Source organism: Mustela lutreola, chromosome 11 (genome assembly GCF_030435805.1).
Source record: "Mustela lutreola isolate mMusLut2 chromosome 11, mMusLut2.pri, whole genome shotgun sequence".
Classification (NCBI taxonomy): domain Eukaryota; kingdom Metazoa; phylum Chordata; class Mammalia; order Carnivora; family Mustelidae; genus Mustela; species Mustela lutreola.
Window position 1 is genome coordinate 57,923,218 of NC_081300.1, and position 23,322 is coordinate 57,946,539.

The window sequence follows — 23,322 nt, forward strand, 5'->3', positions numbered from 1 at the left end:
TGAAAAGATGAGAGACTGTGTATGAATTTCTTCTTATGTAGAAATTCCTCTGATGGTTTTTAATGTCAGAATCAAGGAATTTGAGGCTTTTAATCATTTATGTTTCCTCAAATTTGTGTTTTTGTTGGTTCTCTTAATGATGTGGAGAACTGAAAAGGTAGAGCTTTTTATCCTTGCAGGAAATAGTAAAGGCATTATCGTGAAAGTCGTTTTCTCTTTTTTTTTTCCTTTTTTTAAGATTTTCATTCATTTATTTGACAGACAGAGATCATAAGTAGGCAGAGAGGCAGGCAGAGCCTGGGAGGGAAGGGGGGAGCAAGCTCCCCGCTGAGCAGAGCCCGACCCAGTGGGCCTGATCCCAGGACCCTGAGATTGTGACCTGAGCCGAAGGCAGAGGCTTAACCCACTGAGCCATCCAGGCTCTCCTCTTTTTTCCCTTTTTGAAAGAAATGGCCATAATAAAGATAAAAGATCTTGCATGTGTATTGTTTGCTGTCAAGGTATTCTGAAAATAAATGCGCTGTTTAAACACAAATGATGGAGAAAAGGATCTGCTCACAGTTAATAGGAATCTTCATATTATTTTGCATCTTTGGCTACAGACTTTAATAAAATTTATATAATACATAGTATTTGATGGTACCCTAGACTTAATAATCAGCAACATACAGAAATGGTATGGGTGACCCATTTAAAGGTTAGTCTATTCATACATTTAAAAAAAAACATTTATTTATTATTTGACAGAGATTACAAGTAGGCAGAGAGGCAGACAGAGAGAGAGGAGGAAGCAGGCTCCCTGCTGAGCAGAGAGCCTGATGCGGGGCTCGATCCCAGGACCCTGGGATCATGACCTGAGCCGAAGGCAGAGGCTTTAACCCACTGAGCCACCCAGGCACCCTATACGTATTTTTAAGACTCATTTTTTTTCTAATTGTGGTTTTAGCAGTAATCCACATTTCACATTTATTCATGTTATATTAATATAACTATATTTTTGTGGTGTTATGTTGCAGGGTATAGTTTATGAAGTGCCATACAAAATCATGTCTTTTTTTTTTTTTTTTTTTTTTTTTTACAATTTTATTTATTTGACACAGAAAGAGATCATAAGTAGGCAGAGAGGCAGGTGGGGGTGGGGGAAGCAGGTTCCCTGCTGAGCAGAGAGCCCGATGCAGGGCTCCATCCAAGGACCCTGAGATCATGTCCTGGGCCAAAGGTAGAGGCTTAACCCACTGGGCCACCCAGGTGCCCCCCAAAACCATGTGTTTCTTATGAGAATCACACAGATAATAAGCTAGTATGAAATAATGGGAAATACATTTGTCTTTGAGTGAAGAGATGTGTTTTTTTCTGTGGACTTCCTCATCTGCAGTGAAGATTTTGAACTAGGATAGATCTCTTGAAATTACTATGTTATGATTCCTAAGTGATAGAGTTGGGACTGGACCATTTTCAATTCAGTGCATTTCCCACTTGGCTGACTCTTGCAGAGATTCTTCTATACTTCATTTCTCTTTTATACTTTTAAAATTTTATTTGGTCTATTAGGCTAGACCATTATCATCTTTATCTTAAAGAGCAGGAATGTCTGGGTGCCTGGGTGGCTCAGCAGGTTGGGCCTCTGCCTTCAGCTCGGGTGATGGTCTCAGGGTCCTGGGATGGAGCCTGGCATCGGGCTCTCTGCTCAGGAGGCAGGGAGCCTGCTTCGCCCTCTTGCTCTCTGCCTGCCTCTATGCCTACTTGTGATCTCTGTCAAATAAATAAGTAAAATCTTTAAAAAATAAGTAAATAAATAAAGAATAGGAATGTCTTCAGTTGATCTAATGAAATGCCATAGGAAGATTTTAAATTTTGTTCATATTTCTTAATTTGCTTTTAACATGGTTATGGACCATTATTATTATTATTATTATTATTATTTTTGGACTGAAAATGATACAAAGCAAGTTTGATTGGTACTATACTTAGTAAAACATAGTCAGCTGGGTTTTTTCCCAATAAATCACACTACCCTTTGGGTACTTTCTAAATTACTGAACATTGTTTTTTGTATTATAATAGCAAACTTTTAAAATAACAGTTTAGGAGTTTAGGTATGTTTCTATTTATAAATACTTTTTTCCTTGCAAAAATTTATGTTTTTAAAGATTTTTTTTTTTTTAATAATCTCTATACCCAACATGGGGCTTGAACTTACAACTCCAAAATCAAGAGTTGCACACTCTACTGAATGAGCAAGATGTGTCCCCCAAATTCATATCCTTAATAATGGCAAATGTGTTAGAAGTCTTGCTGAATGGTAAGCTAACAGAATGACATAAAATAAATGACAACCAATGTGAAAATGTTTCACAAATATTGTCCTGTTCTCTTTAGAATTGAATGTATATGTGTCAGAGACAGGGAATAGTGTATAGAGAATAGAATCAAGATTCCATTTTTATATTTGAGACTTCTTATGTTACTGTTTCTGTGACTCCCCCCTCCCCAAAGGAGAACCCAACCTTAAAATCAGAACAATATCCAGAAGCTCACATATTAGTTCCTTAACCATTACGAAGCTGTAGAGAGGATACAGTAGCATCCCCAGGGGAGCTTTTTCAACTTAGCCATCAGTGGTAGAGCTCCAGCATGTGTATTTTCTGGCTCCAGCATGTGTGTTTTGAGAGGGCTCCCAGATTCAGAGGTACATGCCTGGTTTAGTATCACCAAATTAAATTTTGCACAGCCACTTACCTTTCACAAGTGAGCCATGGTTAGATGTTTTTTGAGAGTATATATCCTTTAGAATCTATTCTAATATGAGAAAGTTCAACATATTTGTCATCTGAAATGCCATTTAACAAACTCATCTTTCATGTCAAAACATGGAAATGTGGATAATTGTTTAAGAATGCCAGACATCAGATCTTATAACCTGATAGATTAATGATGTTAGGTCACCTGGAAAGTTGTAACCAGGTTGATAGTCATGATAGACTCTATGTGGACTGTACCTAGGATACAGCTAAAAAAACCTTGTTTTCCTTAATAGACTTGGCCTGATCAAAAGAGTTGTACTCAGATGATGATTCCCTTGGTCCTGAACTCCACTCTGTCAAAAGAAATATTTACTATAAATACCTTGATGTGATGCGTAGGGAAGTACTAATCCATAAGATTTTTTTTTTTTAAGATTTTATTTATTTATTTGGCAGAGAGAGATTACAAGTAGGCAGAGAGGCAGGCAGAGAGAGAGAGGAGGAAGCAGGCTCCCTGCTGAGCAGAGAGCCCGATGCGGGACTCGATCCCAGGACCCCGAGATCATGACCTGAGCCGAAGGCAGTGGCTTAACCCACTGAACCACCCAGGCGCCCCAATCCATAAGATTTTTGTAGAGTGTTGCGATTTGAAGTAGAGTGTTTTGGATTGTGCTGGAGAGTTACGTACATGTTGTGTATGTGATTTGTTTGCATATAAAGTGTGTAGATATGTAAATCAGTATAGGCTAATAGGTGAGCTTTGATTCTCATCCCTTTTTTTGTGTTGCCATACCCCTTGCATGCAGCGTACATCCCAGTAACATCAAAGCTTTTTGAAAAATTGATGAAAGATTGAAAAAATACAAGTATTTAATTTATTGGGGCTTTGTCATCAAATTTTGTCATTTAGAAATTTCAGATTATAAAATATGAGAGTTGAAATGATCAAAGTAGAAATTCTTAACAGTGGAAGACTTAAAGATTTAGAGAAAAAGAAGATTGTTTTGCAGAGACCAGGCATGGGGTAAAGTAAAGGAGGTGCTGTAACCGTTAGCTTGTCGGCTCTGTGCAATTGAAGTGTAGACGGACTTAACCCTCCAAATACCAAATACAGGTATATTTCCGCCTTATGAAGTTTTACTTTTACCAAGTTGAAATTACGCTCTTTAAAACATACCTAAATCTCAATTAGTAAACATTGTAATTATTTAAAATTTCCTATTATTTTAGGTTGCAGAAGTTTTACAAGTACCTCCAATGAGAGTATATGAAGTAGCAACTTTTTATACAATGTATAATCGAAAGCCAGTTGGAAAGTATCACATTCAGGTCTGCACTACTACACCTTGCATGCTTCGAAACTCTGACAGCATACTGGAGGCCATTCAGAAAAAACTTGGTATGGGACACATTGTATTTATACCTTTTATGAAAAATAGGATTGTCTTTCTAGATTTGACCCATTTCTATCTGAGTTTTCCAATGTTTGCCATCTTACTGGATCTGATCTGTACTTCACCAGTAAATTTTTGTCTTACTATAGTTGCCCGCCTTTATTTGTTCTTACTTTGTATTTTTCCTTAGTTCTCAGCCTCAAAGCTGAATTTTCACCTTTTTTCCCCATAATCATTAGGTATGTCTGAAAAGTTTCTAGGGAGGGGTTTTAAAGTTTTCATTATTTAGAAATTAAGTTTCACTCATTGTATAATGGTAGCATGTGGTACATTAAAAAGTGAGTTTACTTACTGTCCTTGTATTCTTCCAAATGAGTCTTGAAACAAATAAGATACGAGAACAGTAGGAATGCTTCAGAAAGGGAAATTTGAAATAAGATGTTATTTCAGTGCCATTTATAAAATTATAAGGGCATTTTTCCATACAAAATAGCCATTGCTTCCTTTATAACTCTATAAACCAAATGAAGTAAAAGGGAGGTACACTCTAATCATGTTGCTACCGAATATAAAGTAGTTGCATGTTGTAAAAATAGTTGGGCTGTATTGAAATATATAAAACAGAAAGCTTACTTAAGTCTGCACAAAAATTTCACCCTCACAAATTCTGATTAATAGTTGACTATAATTAGTTTTAGATTTTATGTTGTTTTGCTTATTTTCATCATAAAAACAAATATGGCTTTTTGCTTTTTGCACTTTATTTTTGCTCTAGCATATGTATGTCTGCCTTGTTTTTCTGTTTTAAGTTATTCTGCAGTTACTTTCATGCATACATATCTTATGCAAAGATATTGTCCTATTGTATTACCGAGTATTTTACAAGAACAGAATTGCTGAATCAGATTTTACTATATTTTGCCAAAATGTCTTTGCTGAAGATATGAGAGTATCTGTTTTCCTTGTAGTCTTAATGATCTTTGACATTAGCACTTTTCTGTTTTTGCCAGTCTGACGGTGTGACTGATTTTAGTAGGTTATCTATCACAATCGAAATGAAAATACTATATTCTGATACACTGCTGTTTAACAGCAAATGCTGAAGATATGAGTCCCCTGAAATCTTGTTTTTAAAGGAATAAGTCCACTTAAGAAATCCTTGAATGTTCTGGTATAATTATACAGAATTGTTTTAAGAAAGTTAATGTTCTTAAATAGTTTTTGTATACCTCTGTAATTTGTTGTTGTTGTTTTCTTAAGCTACATTGCTATTAAAATATAATCTGATCCTTACAGTGATTATTTATATTTTCAGGAATAAAAGTTGGGGAGACTACACCTGATAAACTTTTTACTCTTATAGAGGTGGAATGTTTAGGGGCCTGTGTAAATGCACCAATGGTTCAAATAAATGACAACTACTATGTGAGTATTCCATTTAATTTAAAGTTGCATGATCTCGTATTTAAAATATTTAAATATATGGTTTTCTGTCCTGTAGATACTGGTTTCTGAATACTTGTTTAAAAGAAACGGTTGGCATAAATATCCAGAAGGGTTTTTTTTTCCTGTTTTCCAAAGTTTATTAAAAAACAAAGAATTGAAAAGCTTTGCATAAAAATGTCAAGTTTAGCTTCCACATTGTGGCCACCAGGTTTTTAAAAATTATCTTTAAACATTTTTGCATTTAACTGTAGGAGATAATGAGATATTTTAAAAACTTTTAAATTGTAAAACATAGAAAGAGAAAATACCCACCGAGATTTAAAAGATACTTCACCATACATACTGTTACTAGGTATTATTTTTAATCATCATTATTACTATTTATAGAAATAAGCCAGTGATAAAGGTAAACCACCTCTATGCCCCCGAAATCCTATTCCTTTCACTTCCAGAGATAACCACTATCATAAATTTAGTGTGTATTCTTCCTATAGGTGTTTTTAAACTGAGTATATGTATCAAGCCATACTAATATATTATATTGCTTGTTCTAAAAATTTTAGAGATGTATCATTCCTCTACCACTTTAGCTGGACTGCACAAGTTTTGATAAGTAATATTTTATGATTTCTAAAATTTTTAAATATGTATTTTTAAAAATATTTGAGAGGAAGAGAGCAAAATAGAGTGAGCATGCATGGGGTGAGGGGGAGGTGCAAAGGGAAAGGGAGAAGGGCTCAGGAGAAGGCTCGGATGCAGGGCTCAATCCCAGCACCCTGGGATCGTGACCTGAGGCGAAGGCAGACACTTAGCCGCCTGAGTCACCCAGGCACTTCTAAAATAAGCTTTTTGATTTTCCCTTTGGCTGGTGTTTTTTAGAAGTATTAGTCTCCCAAGTGTGTGGAATTTTCTAGTTCTCTTTTTAAAAGATTTCTTGCTGCCCTAATTATATATAATGGTTGTCATCCATAATATTGTTAGTTCATACTTTTTAGAAACTTACTAGTGAAAATTAAGCCCTGCACTGAGTGTGGATTCTTCAGGAAGGTATTTGCTTTGCTTCTCTCTTGTTCCTGTAAATACTAAAGTTCCAAAAGAAAGCTCCTTTCCTTATACCCTCCCCTGTTGTTCCAATGTATAAGGTTCTAGACTAGCAGTTCTTTTCAAGGGACAGTTTAATTTCTAGTTTATCCCTGAGGGAATAGCCTTTTAGGGTGTTTGGGATGTCTCTTGTAGCATGCAGCTTTGTCCCTTAACCCTTTAAGCTATGAAACTCTAAAACCAGATCTGCTTGGTGTTCCACTTGTTTTCCTTTTTTTTTTTTAAGCTTTATTTATTTGACAGAGCGAGATCACAAGTAGGCAGAGAGATAGGCAAGCAGAGAGAGGGGGAAGCAGTCTCCCTGCTGAGCAGAGAGCTGGATGCCGGCCTCTATCCCAGGACCCTGAGATCATGACCTGAGCCGAAGGTTGGGTCTTAATCCACTGAGCCACCCAGGCGCTCCGTTCTTGGGTTTTCATTGAGTTTTTGGCCTCTAGGTATTTCTTTCTTGTCAGCATATTTATAAAATTTAAAGTTTTTTGTTTCTTTAAAATTTTATCCAACATTTTTAGTTTTTTATAATGGTGGGGTGTTCAGTCAGGATAGCTAGTCTGCCCTAATACCTGAAATGGAAATCTCCTTTTTTTTTTTTTTTTTTTAAATGAAGATGAAATTTAATTTCTCTGACTGTTTAGATTTCTAGGGTGGTCTCATTCCCTATAGTGACTTTCTTCATTTTACTGATCAGAGATTGAAATTTCTTATCTTCTGTATTACCCATACTTAAAAAAGAAAGTCCTTTAAAAATATGGCAAATTTTGCCTTCTCCCACATTTCTGAAGTTTACTTATAATATAGAGGTCTTGATTTAATCAGGAATTAGACAGTCAAGACTTTGTGTGAAGCATTGTAAGTTTAGGGGTGCCTGGGTGGCTCAGTGGGTTAAGCCTCTGCTTTCAGCTCACGTCATGATCTCAGGGTTCTGGGATCAAGGCCCGCATCAGGCTCTTTGCTCAATAGGGAGCTTGCTACCCCCTCTCTCTGTGCCTGCCTGCCTACTTCTGATCTCTCTCTCAAATAAATAAATAAAATCTTAAAAAAAAAAAAAAGCATTTTAAGTTTAAATATAATAGCTTATGGATTTATATAAGAGATAAAGATTAGTAGTGTTACGGTCTTTTTAGCAAGGCAGTTTTTGTTTTTGTCTTTTAATCCATATCCAACATGGGGCTTGAACATAGGACCCTGAGATCAAGAGCCGCTGCTATACTGACTCAGCCAGCCAGGCATTCCCAAGGCAGTTAACTTTTATGGATCTCAGTTGTCTGGTGGATAAAATGAAATAGTCATGTAAACTTTGACTGCATAGGAAAAAACCTGCATAGGAAAAAAACCAGCTATGAAAAATACATTTTGAGCGTAGTTGGTAGATTTTAAATATGGACTTGACATTTGATAAAGGAATTATTTTTAGTTAATTGGGTGTGGTGGCATTATGTTATCTAAGAAAATGTTCTTATTCTTCGATGTCTGCTGAAGTATCAGGAGTGAAGTGTTATGATGTCTGCAACTTACTTTCAAAATGGTACAACCAAAAGTTGGGGTGCTTATGTGCTATATATAATGCAAATACAGAAAATCAAAAATTGTTGAATACAGGTGGTAGGAATATGAGTAAAACTATACATGTATAGTTTTAAAATTTTTATAATAGTTGGGGGAAGGTAAACTCATTAGATGACTTAAAGATTCCTTTTAGCTATGAGGTTCTGAACATTTGTTGAACCCTAAGCAGTTTGAAAGCAGTGTTTTATTTTTACATATGCTTAATCATTGAACAAATATTAAATAACTTCTGTGTGGTGAGGCACTGGAGATGCAGTGCTGAATCATGATTTCTCTGGCATAGTATCAGAGTCCTATAAAACATTTTTTTAAGTACTTAACAGTTTTAGAGAGGGAGTAGGAGTATGGTTTGGGCATTTTTCTTTTAGTTTAATCTTATCCATTCTGTTCTGACTCTTGATTAAACCTAGGGTGCAGCTAGGCACATGGGCATGTGTATCTGTGTGTTTCAATTGTATTTGTTATTTTAAATACCAGAACCCTTTCCTGAGGTAAAAATTTTATATAGGTACATAGTATATAAAATGTAGAGCTGTTGTCATTGAAATGGGGAGTGGAGGGAGGACCAGGGTCATTGAGATACTTTCCAAAAATAATTTCTTTTACCTTCTGTTCAAAAATTAAGTGAATTTGGAAACAGTGAATTTTACCTGGGAAAGAAAGACTGTATCATGAGAGTATTACATCTTTAGGTTAGAGATGGATGTTAGGCATCTACTTTTATGTTACTATGACTGCCGGTACTAATTACTATTTGCACCTCACTGTTTCTTTAAGGACATAGCATTTGTTAAGCATGTGCCATGGCACTGTTCTTTTTTATGTATTGTCTCATTGAATCCTCAAAAACTTTCTAGAAGTAGGTTTTCTAGTAAAGAAACAAACTTGGAGGCTGAATAACTTCCTGAAGATCATTAGTTATTCAGTGGTGGAGCCAGGATTCAAATGCAGAACTCTTTCACTTTAAAGTACTCCTCTGTATTGCCTCATTAGCTGCAGCTCTTCTTATATACTGCATTTAACAATATATACTGTATATAGGAGTTAATCAGTTTCTCCTACCTTGGTGACTAACTTGGGAGCCGAGACAAATAATGAACTAACTGATACCAGGGATTTACACAGATTTCAGTAGTAGGAAGTAATTTTAATATGACTTAATTTTTTATCCTAGGAGGATCTGACACCTAAGGATATCGAAGAAATTATTGATGAGCTCAAAGCTGGCAAAGTTCCAAAACCTGGGCCAAGGTATGCATTTATTTCTATACAATAAATTTTAATGGCTTAACCTAATGTATAATTAATTTAAAAAATTTTATCCCTAGGGGCACCTTGGGTGGCTCAGTCAGTTAAGCATCTGCCTTCAGCTCAGGTCATGATCCCAGGGTTCTGGGTTCTGATTCTGGTTCCTCGCCCCCAATCAGACTCCTTGCTCAGTGGGGAACCTGCTTTTCCCTCTCCCTCTGACTGCAGCTCCCCCTGCTTGTGCTGTCAGATAAATAAATAAAATCTTAATTTTTTTAAAATAAAAAATTTTATCCTTTAAGGGGTACCTGGATGGCTCAGTAAATTAAGCATTGATTTCAGCTCAGGTCATGATCTCAGGATCCAGTGCGGAGTTAGGATTCTCTCTTTCCCTCACTCAGGCCCTACCCATTACCCTCTCTCTCCCCTAAAAAAAAAAAAAAAAGATTATTTCCTAAGTTCTTAGGAGGTGTCAGGAGCTTTGGATAGTATTGAAACCAACCTGTCATCTAAAACAACTAATTTTTTTTCCCCTCTAAAATCCTATCATATAATCATCTGGCATCTACTTGAATATTTATAGAAAAGGGAATTTACTACAAATAAAATCTGTTCCATTGTTTAAACGTTCATACTTTGACTCCATTGTTTAAACGTTCATACTTTGATTATTCATACTTTGTTTCACTCTAATTTCCACTTACATGTCCAGTTCTGCCCTTTGACTGACACAAGATAACCTCTATACCTCTTCTAAATGATAGCTCTTCAGTTACTTAAAATAGGTGTCTTCTTTTCCCCAAATCGTTTTCTCAGAATTAATGTCTACTCTTGTGTTGTTTTTTCTGACCTGGTTTTGGTTTTCCTCTTGGATAGCTTTTCTGGTTGGCTAGTGACTTTAACATGGTACTAACATTAATCAGGGTATTTGAGATATGTACTGAGTAGTGCAGAGCATTGTGGGACTCTCTTCTTTGTTGTAGACATTTTGCTTATAATAATGCAGCCAAGGGGCGCCTGGGTGGCTCAGTTGGTTGGACGACTGCCTTCGGCTCAGGTCATGATCCTGGAGTCCCGGGATCGAGTCCCACATCGGGCTCCCAGCTCCATGGGGAGTCTGCTTCTCCCTCTGACCTTCTCCTTGCTCATGTTCTCTCTCACTGTCTCTCTCTCAAATAAATAAATAAAAAAATCTTTAAAAAAAAAAAAAAAAATAATGCAGCCAAATTACATCAACTTTACTTCAGGTACATTTCACCAGTAATTGCACTTACAGTCAGAATGTCTAGATCTTTTTTAGCTTCCTGCACTGTTCACCCCGGTTGTTCCCATTCTGCAGTTGTGTTATAATTACTTTGCTTTCAATTATGAACCTGAACTTTTGCTGCTAACCCCTGTTCTATATCTAAGTGCTTATATTGCTCAGAATTTTTTTCTAATACTAGCAAGTGTTTATGTAATTGTAAGCCCTGTTTTTTTTCCTGCTTATGCCATACAGTTTTCCTTATCTCAATATAATTGTAGTTTTAATGGCCATATAGTATTTTAATGTATTAAAAGAACTATGGTGTGCCCTTTATTCCTGTTTTAAATATGTTTTCCTGCTCTTTGTAATAAATAGCAGTTTTGTGTACTCTTTCAAGAGGTAGTTAGGGGCCCAGATATGTAAGTTGAGTTGAATGCTTAAATATAATACAAGTTGTTTGTTGTAGGAGTGTTTTCAGGAGGAAATGATGTGTAATCTTGTTAAAATTATTGTGCTAGTTACTGTGTAGAGAACAGTTCAAAATTTAGTGATGTTGTGGGGTAGTGGAATTATGAGTGATTTTTAGCTTTTTGGTCTGAGCACCTCAGTGGTTCCTTTAACTAAAAAGGAGATTTGGTTTGGGAAAGGAAAGTCACTTTGTTTGGGACAGGTTAAAGTTGAGATACCTCCTAGACATCCATGGTGGAATACTGAAAGATATATTTGAACCTGGAATTTAGGAACTAGATTAGGACTGGAAATAGGAATTGGGGATTCATTGATTGTTCCAGATGGTATTTAAAGCCATAAGGCTGGATGAGATTACTGGGGATGAAATTAGTTTGTTGTTGTTCTTAACATAGGATACTATAACATTATTGTATTTTAACATTAATTAAACAGTTAACTAAGTCTACAGTTAAGCATTTTTCATATCTAATAATAGAGATGTTGCTTATCAGTTATTATACATAGTTCTTCACTGGGATTTTTTTGAGTGTTCTAGATTTGAGCCAAAAACTTCAGAATTACTGATTTCTGAACCTATTTTTTATTTCCTATGTATCACCTCTTATTTAAAAAAGAGATGGGGGATCTGGGTGGCTCAGTCAGTTGAGGGGCCTACACTTGGTTTCAGCTCAAGTCATCACCTCAGGGTCATGGGATGGAGCCCCAAGTCAGGCTTTATGCTTAGTGGAGTCTGCTTAAGGATTCTCTCTCCCCCTTGCCCACACACATGATCTCCCTCTAAAATCAAAAACTTTTGCTCTTCTTCCTCAAGCTTTTTGGTTATATAGTATAATGAAAGAGATTGCAATGATAGTAACCAAAATATAATTATAGTTAGACTTCAAATGAACCAAAGTTGGGCAATTTTTTTATTAGTGTTTTTATAATAAAGTGGGCAGTCTGCCCACATATATAAAAGTCACTCATTGTCTTTGAGTAACCAGAGATATTAAACTGGTTCAGCAGTACCTGATTTCTGAGTACCATTATCAGGTCTGTCCTGACCAAAATCAGTAAGAGAGACATGTTTCTATGTGGTTCCGAACTGCTTTTTTATGTTTTTGGTAAATGACAGGTAGAAAGGAAATACTAAACTGATGGTAAGGCATTGCTTTATTTTGATATTAAATATTTGTGCTGAGATTGTTTATTTTCTTTTTTTTTTAGTACCAAAAATAACTTCTTTTAGCCTGCTTTGAAATTGCTAATTAGGAGGTAGAAGTTGTTTTTTAGTATGGTTAACAAAAACTAATTTTAAATCCAATTCGAATTCTTCATATTTAGTTTTATAAAGATACCTTTTTGCAGAATTCTGTGATGTACAGATAATATGAGATGTAAAGAAAATAGAGGTCGTTGCTGATAGATAAGTCTAGACTATAAAGTCACTTTTTTTTTTTTTTTTTTTTAAAGATTTTCTTTATTTGACAGAGATCACAAGTAGGCAGAGAGGCAAGCAGAGAGAGAGGGGGGAAGCAGGCTCCCCGCTGAGCAGAGAGCCTGATGTGGGGCTCGATCCCACGACCCTGAGATCATGACCTGAGCCAAAGGCAGAGGCTTTAACCCACTGAGCCACCCAGGCGCCCCTAAAGTCACTTTTCTTTATACTAAAAGTAGAGGGCAGTGGTGTGTATATATCTCAGCAATATTAAAAGAGTAAGCACTGAACTTTCATGACTAGCTTTTCTTTAAAAAGTATTTCTAAGCCATAAACAGTGTACAGAAGGCCAAGTTTTCTAGAATGCAAATGAGTTAAAATGAATGTACAAATAGTGTTGGAATGGCTAAAAAAAACAGATTTACCTTCTGAGTTGTAACAAAAACAAGGTAATTAATAGATGGCATTTTAAACATAACACTTGAGGCGAATCTTTTTTTTTTTTTTTTTTTTTATGAAGTGAAAACCCTAATGTAAATTGTGAATGGAAGGGCTAGATCCCTGCCTCTGGTGTCTGATGCGTATTTACAGATAAAATGAGGGGAAGGCTATATGATTAATAGATGAAACACAGTCTGTGGACTTCACACCCTTGGTAGCATTTTAATGTGCATTTTGTAGAGGGTGGGAAGCAGACACAAGAGGCCATTAACACCCCCCCACCTCCGGGGCAAAGTAGGTCATGGGACTATAATTACATGTAACAAACTTTACAAAAATGGACCAGATCACTCTTGAAATTACTTTTATACAAAAATCCACAATTCCTTGAAGAGTTCAGGCAGCGTGCATGATTAATTCTCCCACTTATTGTTCTCAGAACCCGTTTTTATAATCTTCCTAAAAGTAAGTTCTTCGTGTTGGTAAAGAAGGTAGGTGAGCTTAAACGAAACCTAGGAAAGGGAAAGAAAGATCCTCCAAAATAATTTCATTAGCAAAGAGCAGTAGGTATTACATGTATTATTAGTTAACATAAAACAATTAACAAAGCCAAATACTGGTTATTTTTTATTTATTTATTTATTTTTACTAGACTTCGATACCATTTTGCCACTTTACCTACATTAATTTTAGATTCAGACAGATAGCTCATAGTTGTTTTTTGATCTGGTTTTCAATACAAATATATTAATTTCTGACTTGGTAGGCACTCTTCATTACAATACACACTTAGTTACTTCCATTGTGGAAATGTAATAGCTTGAAAGATCTTAAAGAATTATCTTGTTTCCTGAATAAAAAATGATTTCCTGGAGCTCTAAAAAAAACTTTCAAGATTGATGACAGAATGTGAAGGACAAAGCAAGGAGTAAAAAGATGTAAATTGAACAATTCTTCAGCTGAAATCTGTGACAGGAGCAGGTAAATTAACAAAGCCAGGAAATTAGGAGGGGTGAAATAGTAGTAGGTGCTGAGCTGGGCTCTAGCAACAGAGGTCAGACAGAGGAAGAGGTGAGTGATTCCCTGGGAAAGTATGTGTGGGGGTGAACAAAAGACAGGTTGTTCTACCTCTGTGCTTGCCTCTCTTCATAGATTCCTACCTAAGGACCTGTTCCTGTTTTCTTTGTGGCTGTGGGTAGCCTTTCTGATCTGGAACCTGTTTTGGAAAAGTTAATACTACTAATATTGCTTTTTAAAAATATGAATATCAGTATATACTTTGTTTCCAGTGCCTCTAAGGAAACACCCTTCTAAATCTCCAAATTCCCATTTCCTGCAATACCTCTTTTATTTCCAAATCTAATGTTTGTATTCTCTTCTGTTCACTATGATAATGGATCTCAATCTGAGTAAAATTCAAATATAAAAAGAATAAATGTAATGCTTTTATTAAAACATTATTTTTTTTTAAAAGATCTTAGAGGGAGGAAAGAATCTCAAGCAGACTTTGCACTGAGCCCAATGTAGGGCTCCATCCCACAGCCCTGAGATCATGACCTGAGCCGAAAAGAAGAGTCACATGCTTATTAGCCAGCTGAGCCACCCAGGCACAGGATTTTTAAAAATGCCCTCTGGGTCTGCGTTAGTTTCTTATAGTTCTTAGCTCTGACCCTTGGACAGGTGGTGAAACCCCTAAGCCTTCATTTCTGATCTGTAAAGTAAGGCCAGTATTACTTGTCTCATGGCATTATTTAAATGAGCTAATACATGTACTCTGCTCAGTAAATGGGAAGTAGTAGTGTTACTTTTTTATTTTTCATATTTATGGTGAGTTTTGGTATGTCCATTTTCATATTTAACTTCTGAAAATCTTGCAGCAGTTGAAATGCTTGAATTAAATAATCCATGCAACTTTTGGATGAAAAATAGTTACTGGGCTGTGGTGAAGTAACATTTTAAATAAAGGTTTATAAAGATTCATTCATAGTTTAATGTTACTTGCTCTTTTCAGGAGTGGACGCTTCTCTTGTGAGCCAGCTGGAGGTCTTACCTCTTTGACTGAACCACCCAAAGGACCTGGCTTTGGTGTACAAGCAGGACTTTAATTTATATTCAGCTGTAAATATTGTCACTGGAGAAATAAAAAGGAATCTCCTATCTACATAAACTTTTTATATTGTTCATTTCGTTGTATATACTTATGCTATAAGTGTCATGTTGAAACTTCAGAGTACCATTTTAGTTTTTTGCTATCTCTGGCTAACTGTGAAGACACTATTTCATAATGTAGTTAACAATCACTCAGTATCATCATTTTCAACTGCCAGGTCACTTTAATCAGTAACATTAGATTATTATTGTGAAGTAAAAACTATGTCAAATTTCACATATATTTTGCTTTAACTAAACCCAAGTCTTAACATGATCCTTCTACACACCTTGTTTACATTAGTACTCCCCTCCCTTTAAACATTTTCAGATTTACAGCATGTAATTGTTACTCTATTTCCAACTAGTAAGTCATACCTCAGGTAGAGGTCTAAGGATAAAGCAGTTACCTCTAGAAGTAGTGTTCTATCATTTTTATGAAAGAGAGGCACTTTGTTTTTGTATATAGCAAGTATATAGAAACTGGGTGGAGAGACTAGAAGTACAATCTGAGTCAGAAAGAGCAGTCAGTGAACAAAATACTCTTCAGCTGAATACGTATTTCAACTCAGAACAATGGATAAAACCTGTGTATCATATACATTCAAGAAACTAGCTATGGTGCATTAGTATTGCAAGTTAGAAAAAAATTAATAGCTTTAATTCAGGGATAAATCTAAATCCAGTTATTTCAGGATTTCTCAAAAATAATTGTTTGGGGGACGCCTGGGTGGCTCAGTTGGTTAAGCAGCTGCCTTCGGCTCAGGTCATGATCCCAGCGTCCTGGGATCGAGTCCCATATCGGGCTCCTTGCTCCGCAGGGAGCCTGCTTCTCCGTCTGACTCTGCCTTCCACTCTGTCTGCCTGTGCTCGCTCTCGCTCGCTCTCTCTGACAAATAAATAAAATCTTTAAAAAAAAAAAAAAAAAAAATTTATTAAAAAAAAAAAAAAAAAATAATTGTTTGGCCTTGTTCTTCTGGCAGACTGACCAGTCACATAGTAATTGTGATGCTTAAAAACATGATTATTTTTAAGAGTCTCTTTAAAAATTAGTGGTTTTGTTTTTTACCTGGGAGGGTAAATAACAACAGTTAATTTCTTACGTGGCATAGAAAGGTAACACAATGAAAATGCCTTTCTTCTATGCTAGGGCCCTCCTAACCTGTTGACTTTTATTTAAAAAAGTAAGCTTTTTATACTTTTACTAAAAAAGTAAGCTTTGATGTAATTTTTTTTTTTTTTAAACAAGAAGAAAAATTAGAGGTGGGAAGCTTCAAATACTGGGTGAAAAAACCAAAGACATGTATTAAGGATGTGCACTGATTATCAATTTTTATGTAATATTTTAGAAACAAAGTTAATTTTAGATTATTATAACTGTAGGCATACTGTTATACCATTATCAAAATATATTCTTTAGTTTTTAGATGATCACTTATATTGTATTACAGCAGTGTATATTAGAATTGAGTCTTAATTTTTTTGCCTAATTTTCTTAAAAATGCTGTCAATAATGATAGTTATCTAATTAGCTATAGAAACACCTGGCAGGTAATCCAGAATGGTTTTAAAATGTATATGAACACACGGATTAATATTTCTTTGCCCATTTTCGGAGATGGCAGCTATATCCTTGCCTATTTCTCAAAACATGTAGGAAGAGGTAGACATCATTTGTGTGTACCTCATTTCCTCTTCTCAGTTCCTAATTCTGTGCTGTTTTTTAAAAAGGGGGTATTCAAGGAGGAAATCTTACTGCTGTTTAATAATAACAAATAATTTATTCTCTCTACTGGCAATCTAATTCCAGGTTTGTTTTGTTTTGTTTTGTTTTTTTGGTAGCAACTACTAAAAACTACTGATTGCTCAGTTACTTGCTGTAATTGGATGGGGCCACTGCTCCAGAAAATCCTACAACACATAGTAATAGTTATAACCGTATTTGCTGCAGAGGCATTACATATGTATAGACTAAGTCATATAACAAGCTATGATCTGAGATTGTATTTTTCATTTATTACAGTCACCTTCCTGAAATATAGCAGGATTTTTTAAATGACCTGACTTAACTGGACTTAATGTAGCAGTTGATTATAAAGGCTAAAGAACTAAGTAAGCTGGTAAGAAAGTAACTTTTGCAGAATGCTTTCTAATTCAGGTATCAAATATAGTTGACTCAAAGAATGCCCAGCGTTGGGGGGCGATGCAGTTAGGGACATCAACTCAGCTCTGAATTGAAAATCCTCCTGTTAACTCCCTTCAAAACGTAATAGCCTACTGTTAACTGGTAACATAAAGTTGATTAGCATGTTTTCTATGTTACATGTATTATTTATATACTGTATTCTTACAATAAAGTTACAGAAAAGAAAATGTACATCTACATTCCCGCACTTAAAAAAAAGTTCATGTATGAGTAGACTCACGCAGTTCAAAACCCATGTTCAAGAGTCAGTTGTATACAAGTTTTAAGTGTCTGCTTAACTTTGTCTAAGACTGAGGTTTAATGCTTGGGGACCTTGATCTTTTAGTACTATTATGAAAACTGGTACTTTACCCACTTGGTTAAGACTTGAGCCAACAAGAGACAGGGATATACAATTAAAAAGTCTTGGCAGCTTACTAACCAGCTAGCTTGTGGATACAAACTTTTTTTCAGACTGAGACATCTATCTGTAATAGCTATAATAATTATTTGATTTATATTTCTAGTTTCACATTGAAAAGGAAAATTAGATCCTCTTGCCTTCCTAAGTATCATGCGGACCTTTTGAATAATAAATGGTGGCTGACTTATGATTTACCCATATAATCTTAATACAAACTTCATTAATTTTTTTTTTTTTTTTTGCAACTAGTTGTCCCATTGAGTGAAGTCAGTACAGTGCCCTGTAGCACAGCTGCCTTAAGAATCTCACATAGGGGCACCTGGGTGGCTCAGTGGGTTAAAGCCTCTGCCTTCGGTTCTGGTCATGATCCCAGCGTCCTGGAATCGAGCCCCACATCCGGCTCTCTGCTCAACGGGGAGCCTGCTTTCTCCCCCCCCCCCCCCCCCCAGCCTCTGGCTGCCTCTCTGCCTACTTGTGATCTCTGCCTGTCAAATCTTAAAAAAAAACCTCTCACATATTAAGTGATTTTAAGTAATAAGGTTGTACATATAGTCGTTGCCATTAATTATGGCTAATTTACTTAAGCAAATTCAAGATTACCTACATTTTAAATTTGAAGTGAGGCAGTCCTATAATTGCCATTGCCATTGATACTAATGATCATGAGTTAAATGAGAACTCAGTGATTTGAAGGGAGTTGGTTAAATTTTAGTGGGTTTCTTTGTATTTCATGCCATAAATATCCGTACTAAATGTAATTGTAGGGGCACCTGGGTGGCTCAGTGGGTTAAGCATCTGGCTCAGGTCCTGGTTGGGACTTCCTGCTCAGCGGGAAGCCTGCTTCTTCCTTTCCCATTACCTCTCCCCCTACTCGTGCTCTGGCTCTTGCTCACGAGCAGATAAAATCGTAAAAATAAATGTAACATTATTTCACCTTTAGCGTAGTGGGTTCTCTTACTCTTCATAGTGAACCTATGATTTACCGGTGGAAGAAACCAGGAAACTAGGAAAGGAAAAATTAGTGATCTTTAATGCAAGTTTATGTTTCATGTAATTTGTTGGGATTTAACTTCGTGTCAAGTCTAAAGTGTCACATCACCGTAGACAAATCTGTTACTCCATTAAGTCATAAATAGGTGCTATAGTTGGGAGACCATCAATAATGAGGGAAGTGGTTTCCGTCCAATTATGTATCCCCTTTGGTGGTTAGATAAAGGCATGAAGAAACTGGCAGATTAACTCGATGTAAACAAAAAGCGTTCAGAAGTCAAGCCAGAATAAGATGGTTTCCCTCAGATTACGTAATCCCTTCGGTGGTTAAGTAAAGGAACGTACAAACTGTCGCCAGCTAACCCCGATGTAAATAAAAAGCGTCCAGAAATAAGAGTACCCGCTGCTGGCACGCCGAGACCATAAAATTTCCTCACGTGCTCTTCTCCAATACTTGAGTAGTTCCTCTGAAATACTATCTAGGGTGTAGAGAAACTTATTTCTCTCAAAAGGTCACTCGAAGGTGTGAATGGGAGAGCGTATTGGGGGGCTCGCGACGATGTCCCCGCGCCAGGTGCACGTTAATGTACTTTCGAACTCACACTGGGGCCCCACCTGGCACGGGTGAAGGCCAGCGCGTCGGGGCGCCGCGGAGCTCCCGGCAGGTCCGGGTCCCCGAGGATCCAGTGCAGGCACTGTACCGCCAGGGCGCAAGCGCACTACCGCGCGGACCTGGAGGCCGCGACGCGCCCCGCGTCTCGGTACAGGCCGGGCCAGCGGTTCGCAGCTGCGAATTCAGGGGACAGATACCCTGCCTCTGTCTTTAGACCTATTTTCCCGAGCTCGTCCCCACAAATTCGCCCACCCGCCCTACGAAAATAATATGTAGAATACCCTGTGTTCAGCCTCTTCGCCGCCGTCGCCGCCATTTCCAGAAGTTTCCAGTCACATCCACGGCCATGGTCGCCACAAATAGAGACTGCAGAGCCCTCCGGCCCCGCAGCGTCAGCCGAGCCAGCGCTGCTTTCTTGAGCATCTCAATTCCCCTTCTGTTTTCGGGCCGGTGACGGCTGAGGGAGACGGCGACACCTGGGTGGAGGGGAGAGAGCAAGCAACGAAGGAGGAGTTTCGGCCTGCACCCCCGCCGCCTCTCACTTGGTACCTTCCGACTCCTCCGCCCCGCGGCTCGGGAAGCTTCTCCACAGAACTGAAAGAGCGGCTCGGTAGCGGGGAGGGGCCGGCGGAAGGGGCGGGCGGGCGCTGGGGGCGGGGCGGTCACGCCGCCCGTCCCGTGCCCGCTGAGTCACGTGCTTGCGTCGCAGCCAATCGCTGGGCGGCGCTGTCCTGGGAGCGAGGAGGCTGTGGTGAGAGACGGACGGAGACCGGAGATGTTTTCAAGCCCGGCCTCCGCGGCGTTCGTGGCGGTTGCAGCGGCGACGAAGACAACGACAGCGACGGCAACACCGAGGCACTCATTCAGGGGGTAAACCCTCCTGCGCCGATCGTGCCTCGGGTCCGTGAGGGTGAGGGGGGCGTGGCGACAGGCGAGGAGGAAGGAGGGGCGCGGTTTCGAGACCCGTCCCCGGTGCTTGGGAGGAGACCCCTCAGTTCTGCGCTGCTCCCGTCCCCCCTCCCCAGAGCAAGGTAGGGGACGCGCCCTGCCCACCCTGTCTCGTGCCGACCGGCCTGGCCAGGCGCGGCCCGCGGTGCCGCTGGCCTGACAGTGACAGGCCGTTAGTGGCCCCGGCGCGGGTCCGCCCTGCCCGCCGCCGCCCCTCCAGGAGTCCCGAGGAGCCGCGGCGCGGCCGGGAGCTGCCAGCAGGGCGGGGGTGGTGTGGGGGGACTCGGCGGGGCACCCCCCGCCGCCGCTCCCGGGGCTGGGCTGCCGCCGCCTCCCGGAACATGGCGGGGCCGGGAGGAGCGTGTGCGTGCGAGTGTGCGAGGCCCGAGAGGGCGCCGCCGGCGTGCCGCGGCTGGACCCGGCGGGGCGGAGCGGGGCGGGGCAGGGCAGGGGGGGTGGTGGAGGCGCGCCCAGCTTGCCGCGCGCGCCCGCCTGCCCGCCGGGAGCTGGAGTGCGGGCGCGCCCGCGGGAGACGGCGGTGGCCAGCCGGAGGGAGCATCGGAGGTACCGGGGTCAGGGGGAGAGGAGGTTGAAAGGGAGAAGGGAAGTCGCCGCTTTAATAGTCTCGGGGGAAAGGAGAGCGGCACGCTGCAGCTCTGTCTTAAATGTCAGTGTAATCTGTCTTTGCCGCATTGGGTAATCGGTTCTCTTCATGGTTTCTGCAAGTGCTCACTCGAATGGTGTTCGTAGACCCTTGAAGCACGTCAGGTTCTTAGATCTCATTTTGAGGGGTAATATGGTGTGACGCATCCTCGAGGATCCCAAAGCGTTGAATAAACGGTTGTACAAAGAGGTTACCGAAGCCCAGCTGACAGCTGTTTTTATAATAACAAACAGTTTGGGATGGGAAGTTAACACTGTTGCACCAGTTGAAACCGTAGGCAACATTTGAAGCAGTGTAGTCGTTGATATTGTAATTTCCACCGGACACCCGCGGCTAAACTGCGAACACGGTTGAAAGGGGTAGCAGATTCAGTGATGTGTAAAGCCTTGGAATTGTCTGTAATCCTGAAGTTGAAATGAATCTATGTTCTAAGTCATGCACTCCTTTTTTCATTTTAAAACGGTTTGCGTAAATTATGAAGGAGGGCGAACTGGTAAAATAGCTTTTTAAAAATAAATTGACTTTATTAAAAACATATGCTCAAGTAGGCTGTTAAAAATCTCGGGCACTGATGTGTTTTAGTTTCTTCAGTCATTATACAAAGGCTTTCCTGGAGATTAGCTCAGAACTGGCAGAACATATGCTCTATTGGTGCCAAGTGGCTTAAAAACAAAATGAGATAGTGTTGACTGTATAAGATCAAGTCATTATATTAACTAATCTTGTTGGGAAAAGTCTTTAATTTGGGCTAAACGCAAAAAATATTTAAGGACTCAAAATGTTTCCTCAAGAGAGGCAAGTGGAGAAAGGTTTTACTACTTAAAGATTTTTTATAGTTGACATCAAGTACTAACTAAATTTCTTTTAAAGGAAGGTCTGCAGTCGGTTTGACTAACGTTAAGCTTAACTATCAGGGCATGTGTTCTATTTTAGAGGCAGGCAAGGTGTTAAAATGAACTAAAATCTGAATGTTAAGTGGTATTCATGGAAGGAAGAAAGTAATAAAAAAACAGGATTCCTTTAATTTTCTTCATCTCATACTTGTTAGTACGGTTTTATGAGCAAGCAGACCTGCGAAAGTGAAAATCTAGGGTTGAGTAAGTATTCCATGAGGAATATTTGAGGAAGAATAGAGAGAACTAAAGTTATTCTGATGAGGGAAGAACTTAGTAGGTGAAAAATATATTGTTCAGTCTCTGGTTTTAGTTCTTGGATATATAATATCAGGAAGAAAAGAAAAATAAAGACTGAATTTTGTTTGGAGACAAGTGCCTGCTCAATGGAATGAATTTAAAATGAAGATGTTTCTGTCAAGGTGCTTATATATTCCTTTTTCTTCCTATGGAAGTTGTTGGAAAATGCTATAGTCTTCTGAGGTAGATTGTAGAAAATGGTCGTCAGTGAATATTAAAAAACTTTGTTGGAAAGAGGTCTTAATTCTAAGGAGTAGAATAAAATATTCAGTTTGTTGGCATTAGTTGACTGGTAGTTAAATTTTCTTCCTTCTCCTGTTTTAAAAGCATTAATACAGCTTGAAAAGAGAATGATCTATGAGATTATTTCCATCATAGTCCATAAGAGGTTTAGGCAGCTTTCTTTATAAAACCTTGATAAAACCTTGTATTTATAAGAAAGGCATGAAAAAATTGATAATCAGAATAGCTTTCTTAAGAGTTCACATTACTTTGTGATTTGGAACTTGTTGCTAGAATTGACATTAACATGTATTTCTAAAATGCCTGTGCTGTATAAAAGGTACAGTCATGGTGATTTTTCCTGAGAACTGGAAGGGTCCTCAAATTTTCTAGTCCGTTTCCCCCACGAGAAAATTAAGTCCTAGTAAGGTGACATGACTTACTCAAGTTAGTACAGCCTATTTAAGAAGTCTGTGGTTTGGGCCTAGAAATTTCCTTTCTGTGAAAATGCTAATGCCTCTTTCTATAAGAAGTAGCTTTATGGAATAGTGAAAAAAAAATACTGAAATGTAAGTGAGAAGACTCAGTTTAAATTGATTAACAAAAATCTTGATTTATTATTTCCTGTGGTTCTTGACAAATCACATTAACTTTCAGAATTCTTTTAATCTACAAAAAATAATTTTCCTAAATAGTTTACAGAGGTGTTGGATGGAACAAGTGTGATTACATATGGAAAGCACCAGGTATACCGTAAGCTTTTATACATATAAAAAGTGGCAATATTTAAAAAATAAATACAGTTTTACTGTGTTACAAGGTGTCTAGATCCCTAGGTTTTTGCTTAGCCTTAGCTTTATT

The 23,322-nt window shown here is 38.4% G+C and overlaps 2 protein-coding genes across 5 annotated transcripts in view; both read left to right on the forward strand.

Moving 5' to 3' along the window:
* Positions 1 to 15,241, forward strand: part of NDUFV2 (NADH:ubiquinone oxidoreductase core subunit V2) — a 36,295-nt gene extending 21,054 nt beyond the window's left edge. Inside the window, exons 5-8 of the mRNA XM_059138623.1 lie at positions 3,975 to 4,143; positions 5,454 to 5,563; positions 9,426 to 9,502; positions 15,086 to 15,241. Of these exons, the coding sequence (XP_058994606.1) occupies positions 3,975 to 4,143; positions 5,454 to 5,563; positions 9,426 to 9,502; positions 15,086 to 15,179 (450 nt within the window). The 3' untranslated portion in view covers positions 15,180 to 15,241. The remainder of the gene's footprint in view (positions 1 to 3,974; positions 4,144 to 5,453; positions 5,564 to 9,425; positions 9,503 to 15,085) is intronic.
* A 4,952-nt stretch (positions 15,242 to 20,193) lies between these two features.
* ANKRD12 (ankyrin repeat domain 12) overlaps positions 20,194 to 23,322 on the forward strand; it is a 124,054-nt gene continuing 120,925 nt past the window's right edge. For 2 of the 4 annotated variants that reach the window (XM_059140085.1, XM_059140089.1), the window contains exon 1: positions 20,855 to 20,946. The gene's annotated coding sequence lies outside the window, so the exon portion shown is untranslated. Of the gene's footprint in view, positions 20,466 to 20,854; positions 20,947 to 23,322 lie in introns of those variants that run through there. The other 2 variants (XM_059140087.1, XM_059140086.1) reach the window with 2 other exon arrangements.